The sequence below is a fragment of the Marmota monax genome, unplaced genomic scaffold (assembly GCF_021218885.2).
Source record: "Marmota monax isolate L192 unplaced genomic scaffold, Marmota_monax_Labrador192_F-V1.1 WCK01_AAM20220418_F8-fsc00012, whole genome shotgun sequence".
Lineage (NCBI taxonomy): Eukaryota > Metazoa > Chordata > Mammalia > Rodentia > Sciuridae > Marmota > Marmota monax.
In genome coordinates, this window is record NW_026695227.1 from 10,186,913 (window position 1) to 10,193,154 (window position 6,242).

The following is a 6,242-nucleotide window of genomic DNA, read 5'->3' on the forward strand; positions in this document are numbered from 1 at the left end:
AGAGAAATGGGGGTGGGGGTTGGGAGGATAAATAACTTCTGCAAAACACCTTTAAATGTATTCTTTTATTTCTATTCCCTCTGCTTTTACCCTAAGAGCAGATCATGCATCTCTCTAATTATCAGCAAAAAATCAGATTACATGACAAAAATCTGTGGACACTTGGCTTATAAGTTTTTATGCTATAATTAAAATAACACAATTTGATATATTTGATGATTACTTAGGTACCTAAAGAATGTGATTCATTGGAGGTAAGAACTTACACAAATAGCCATTATTCATCATATATAATCAAATAAAATTTTAATTTTCCTCTTATTTGTTGATCATGAATTTTCTCACCAGTATCAATGTATGTGTATATGATATCTTGTTGCATTTCATCACTATCCTTATCACACATAGTGCTCCTCTATATTATTTTTTGATGGTGTTTTGAGAGGCCTATTCCTCCTCTTCTATCTCTAACCATAAACAAAATTAAGCTTTTCTCCTACCCCTTGGGAGCTTTTTTTTTTTGCAGTACTGGTGATTGAACCCAGGATGTTCCCTACCACTAAGCTACAATCCCAGCCCTTTTAATTTTTTAGAGATAGGGTCCCACTAAGTTGTCCAGGCTGGCCTCAAACTTCAGATCCTCCTACCTCAGCCTCCCAAATCACTGGGTTTACAAGTGTGCATCCCTGTACCTGGTTGGAGCTTATACTTTTTTCTTCCGTTTTGCGCTCTTCTTCCTGGAAGTCTTATGTAATAGATTAAACTGATGTCAGCAAATATTCACTGCACTTGCCTTCCAACTGACAGTGTGCTCTATTTCACTACTCCATTGACGTGGGGCTTGGCTATATCATTTGCTTTATCCAATAAAATATGAATGGAAACAAGCATGGGCTCTAAGTGTGCTTGTAAAGTTTGTCTTGCTTTGTGCTTCAGTGAAGTAACCCAGGTAGTTACTGTGGAAACACACAGAACACACCTCAACTCAACTAGCAATCTGGAACCTGGAACCCAGAGGCCCGAGGTAAGCTTCTTATCTGACATGACCAAGGAGTAACCAACTAATTCACAGACCTGTAGGGGGAAGGTAAATGCTTGTAGATCTAAGCCGCTGAGTATGGGGATGATTTATTCTGTAGCATTATTGCAGCAATAAGTGCACTGAGCCATTGCATGGTAGGAGTTCAATAAATGTGATTGTTTTCTTATAATTAAAATATTAATTATTGGGCTGGGGATGTAGCTCAGTGGCAGAGTGCTTGCTAATCTCCAGCACTACAAACAAACAAACAAAACAATAAATCTTGGGGCTGAGGTTGTGGCTCAGTGGTAGAGCACTTGCTTAGCATGTGCAAGGTGCTAGGTTCAATCCTCAGCAGCACATAAAAACAAACAAATAAAAATATTGTGTCCAATTACAAATAAATAAATAAATAAAAATAAATCTTATTTCTCCCTTTCTTTGTCTAAATTGTATACAGTGTTCCACAAGTAAAAATAAAAGTTCTAGAAAAAAGGAAGATAATACTTTGGTGCAAAAGGAGTTTCATTTAAAATTGTCAAGACTGGGGCAGGGGATGTAGCCCAGTGGTGAACTGCTTGCCTAACATTCAAGAAACCCTGGTTTTGATCCTCAGTACTGAAAAAAGAAAAAGAAAAAAACAAAACAAAACAGGAACTAAATAAAATATAGGATCAATTATCAAACTGAAAGAAGCATATTGGAACAAAACTACTATAGAAAACATTTTTTTAATTTGAGAAATTTTAAATATTGAATGGATATTAGAGATATGGAGTTATTGTTAATTTCCTAAAAAGTGGTAACATTGTAGTTATGTGGGGGAATGTCCTTATTCTTAGAAGATTCATGATGAAGTATCTAGGAATAAAGTTTCATATTACCTTTAACTTACTTTTGAATTGTTTAGAAAATTATATAATGTGTGTACATATAACCAAAGTTATTAGTCTTATTACTACATGGCTATGTTCTGATAAACGTTTCATTAGGTAATTTTGTTATTGTGCAAACATCACAGAATATTCTTTTTTTTTTTTTCAGAATTACAAAGTAAAGTGATTTTTACTAAACAAAAAGAGGAATTGTGACATAAATGAAATTACTTTAAACATAAAAGCATGAATTAAAAGTACAGGCATATCATTATTTTTATTTTCATTTAGTCAAGTATGTTGTAGGTCAAGAAGTTAAACAAGATGCATGATACATATTTTACACTTTTTTACAAATTTCAGAACATAAAAAGTCACAATTTCCTCTATTATACTTATCAAACTAACATATTTTTATCTAAAATATTTATAAAACAAAACATATCCTGCAACAAAAGCTACATTATTAGGAGAGTTGTTTATTTTTTTTATTTTTATTTTTTTTAAATATTTATTTTTAGTAGTTGTAGTTGGACATGATAACTTTATTTTATTTATTTATATGTGGTGCTGAGGATCGAACCCAGAGCCTTGCACGTGTGGGGCAAGCGCGCTACCACTGAGCCACAAACCCAGCCCCAGTTGTTTATTTTTTAATAGTTGTATAGAGCCAATTTTCCTCTCTAAGAACCTGGGGGGGGGGGGGTTGGTACACACTCATGGTTCTTGCATACAATCAAGAATGTGCTATTAACAAGGAAATATATATATATAAATTCAGCTAAACATTCAAGATAAAAAGACTGACTTCTAATTTAAACCTAAATAAAAAAGTGAATTTTGGATTATGTTTAAAAATACCTTCCCAAGCCACTCCTAATATATTTCTTTATGCCTTTACAAAGCAAATTCCAGGAGTTAACAATGTTTTGTTCTTCCACAGATCTTCCTGTTGGGAGCAGCCATCAATCATCTTCTTTTTCAATATAGGTCTTTGCATTAACCCGTGCCATTTGCCTGGCCAAGTACCTGTCTCTAGCTGACATTACAGTTTCCTCTTTGTTCCGCTTTGCAAACTTGCTCATTGCCTCAGGTGGTCTCTCTTGTTCATTGTCCTGTTCTTGCCTTTCCTCTGTGAGTCTGTGTTTTGCTCCCAGTGGTGTTTCAGAACTAGAGGGTTTGTCTTTTCTTCTTTCTTTGTCCTTTTCCATGTTTCTTATTTTGCTGAATCTTTCATGGTCAAGAAACTCATCTTTTGCCTTAGAATTTGGGCTGCCTTCCCGTCTGTCTCGATTTCTTTCTGAAGGCTGAACACTTACCTCTTGTTTTTCCCTATCTCTGTACTTATCATTATTTTCATATCTTTCCTTCCTTATTTTCATGTGTTCCTTCTTTGTTTTGCTTTTCTCTTCCTTCTCTCCTCCTCTCTCAATGTATCGGTCATGATCATTTTGTTGTTTATCTCTTTCTTGTTCTCTAGAGGAATATTTCTCCCTCTCTCTCCCCCTTTTCCATTCTCTATCGTCTCTTTCTCTCTGATCTCTTCCCCTTGATGCATCTTTTTGTTCATGCCTCTTCCAGTGGGAATCTCTATGACTGGCCTCTCTGTGCCTATGAGAATCCTTTTGTTTTTGGTGGTCACGGTCAGTATAATAATTCTCTTGGTCTCTGGACTGCCTCTCTTGGTGTGGATCTTCCCTCTTCTCATGCCCTCTTGACTTGGAACTTTTGGTGTGGTGTCTGGAACCATGTCCTCTTTCTTCACTAGATGACAGTGAGTGGGATTGATTCCTGTGATGCTTGGAGTAATTCCTAGAGGTCTCTATGACCTTTGGCCTTCGGCAGTTCATTTTGTTTTCTTCAATTTCATCATCCTCACTGCTCTTGGTATCAAAGTCACTGTCTGCATCTGGGTTTTCCTCCTTCTTTACACCAGTCTGGATAATGCATTTCTCCTGTAGTACTCTGTTCTCTGAATTTACTTCATCAGAGTAACCTCTTGATTTCTCTTCCTTTATTCCAGTCCTTTCAAAACTAGCTTCACGAAAGCTGCATTTAGGTACTTCCTCTTCTCCAACTGCTTGATTTAATAGGTGCCTATAAAATCCACTGAGGTCTTTCTGTTTGGTTACATCCAAACGTGCTTCAAGTGCAGCAGCCTTCTTTTCTCTTTCTTCCTCTTCAGCTCTCTCTTGCAATTTTTTTTTATAAGCAGATGTCACAAATGCCTCTTTATCATCAAATTCTCCCTTTTCCATTTCTCGTTCTCTTTGTATTTTCTTTTCCATTCTTTTTTCCTGTTCCTTTTTTCGGAGTTCAACTGCTTTTAGTAAGTTATGAATATATTTTGGCTTCTGATCTTTTCCCAAAAGCAATTTGGGATTATTTTCCTCCTTTTTTTCCTGCATTTCATCATAAATACTGTCATATTCATACACAGTAGAATCTTCTGCAAGGGCCTTCTGAATTTCCAGTTTGGTCTGTTTCATGGCTTGCTTCTTAGCAGCTTCTCTCTGAAGGCTTTCACTCACGGAGGTTGCCTACCCGGAATCGCCATCTTGCTCCTGTCTCCGCTGAACGTGGCCCCACAGAATATTCTTACACAAACCAAGACAGTCACAATGTCACTAGATAATATACTCTTATGAGACCCTGTGGTATTGTGTTCTTTCATTGACAAAAACATTATGCAATACATGATTGCATATATATTATGTACATGTTCAATGTCCCTTACCTGAAATGCTTGGGACCAGCATTTTGGAATCCAAATCCATGTTTTGGATTTCAGATTTTTGAATACTTGTAATAAGATATCTTTTTAAAAAATATATATTTATTTTTTAGGTATAGATGGACAGAACACAATGCCTTTATTTTTATGTGGTGCTGAGGATCGAACCCGGGTCCTGCCTGTGCTAGGCGAGTGCTCTACCACTGAGCCACAATCCCAGCCCCAAAATATCTTGATATGGGACATAAATCCAGACATGAAATTCATTTATGTTTCATACACGGTTTATATACAAATACTGAAGGTAATTTTGTACAAAAATTTTATTGCACCTTCATTTTGGCTATGACCTATCATATGAGGTCAGGTGTCAAATTTTTCCATTTGAAGTATCATGTTGGTATTCAAAAGTTTCAGAATTTGGAGCATTTTGAATTTCAGATTAGAAATGTTCAGTGTGTGTGTGTGTGTGTGTGTGTGTATGTATGTGTGTGTGTGTGTGAGAGAGAGAGAGAGAGAGAGAGAGAGAGCACACATGTGGCAAAATATCAACAATTAACAATTATTTAATCTAGATGAAAAGTTTACATGGTATTCATTACACTGTTTTTTCAACTTTTTTGTATGTTTGAAATTTTTCAAAATAAAACATTGGAAATAGACCAAGGCTTAAAGATCCAAATCTACAAAATGGGAAAAAAAGAGAGAGGATGTTTTAAAAATTGAATATGAATGAGAAGGTTGTAAAGATTGAAATAAACCTTACTTAATTCACAGCTTTGTGGCAGTTCCAAGATTCTAACCTAGTTAAGTTATTTGCTTTAGGCTTACAACTTAGAAGTATATTTTATGTTATTAAGATCTATCAACATGTTTAAAATGCACATGAATGATGTTTGTATGTCAAAGAAATTCTTAAGGAAATCTACCCTCTTATTTATCTGTTTTGATAAATATTATTTATTATTTATTGATTGATAATCAAATTTGCTAAAATATTTTTTATATGGAGCATGGAGAAGGCCGCTAATTGCTTACCAAAATTAATATAACACAATTATATTTAAAGACTGGGTTTATGCTGTAGCTAGATGTGGCATTGCCTAGGTCCTTATGAAGGAATAATCCACTACACTTTAAGAACAGAGATTCAAAATACTGAGTATGCACTTTATGCCCTTCCTCTTTCTGTAAGTAGGAACACCAAGCCACTTGTGACTCAGCTTCAAGCCATAGAGACACCCTACGCAGAGATTCTTAACTTTAGGTTCATGAACTTGGGTGGGAAAATATTACTTCCTTATATTCAAAAGTGTTTAGCTAAAATCAATGTTTTTTCAATTATGATGTAGACAACAAACCACATTGGAGTATTAGCAACATTTATGAATTTGCCACCCAAAATAATGTCTTCACATCAAATTATGATTTTTTCAAATGTCATTTATGACTCAAATCCTTCTTCAAAATTATGGAAGTTATTAGACCCATTGCCTAGATTGTATTGTTTAATGAGTTAAGAAGTATATTTATATTTTGATAACCACAATCCATTATAATTAGTTTCCCTTGAAACCATTTTATTCATTAAGTTATTCTGAGAGTCCAAATA

At 35.0% G+C, this 6,242-nt stretch overlaps 1 protein-coding gene across 1 annotated transcript; it reads right to left on the reverse strand.

Moving 5' to 3' along the window:
* Nucleotides 1-2,142: 2,142 nt before the first annotated feature.
* Nucleotides 2,143-4,475, reverse strand: LOC124087247 (nuclear speckle splicing regulatory protein 1). Its single transcript, XM_046436025.2, has one exon. It carries the CDS (start codon nt 4,383-4,385, stop codon nt 2,862-2,864), a length of 1,524 nt encoding a protein of 507 aa, XP_046291981.1. The 5' UTR covers nt 4,386-4,475; the 3' UTR covers nt 2,143-2,861.
* Nucleotides 4,476-6,242: the final 1,767 nt, after the last annotated feature.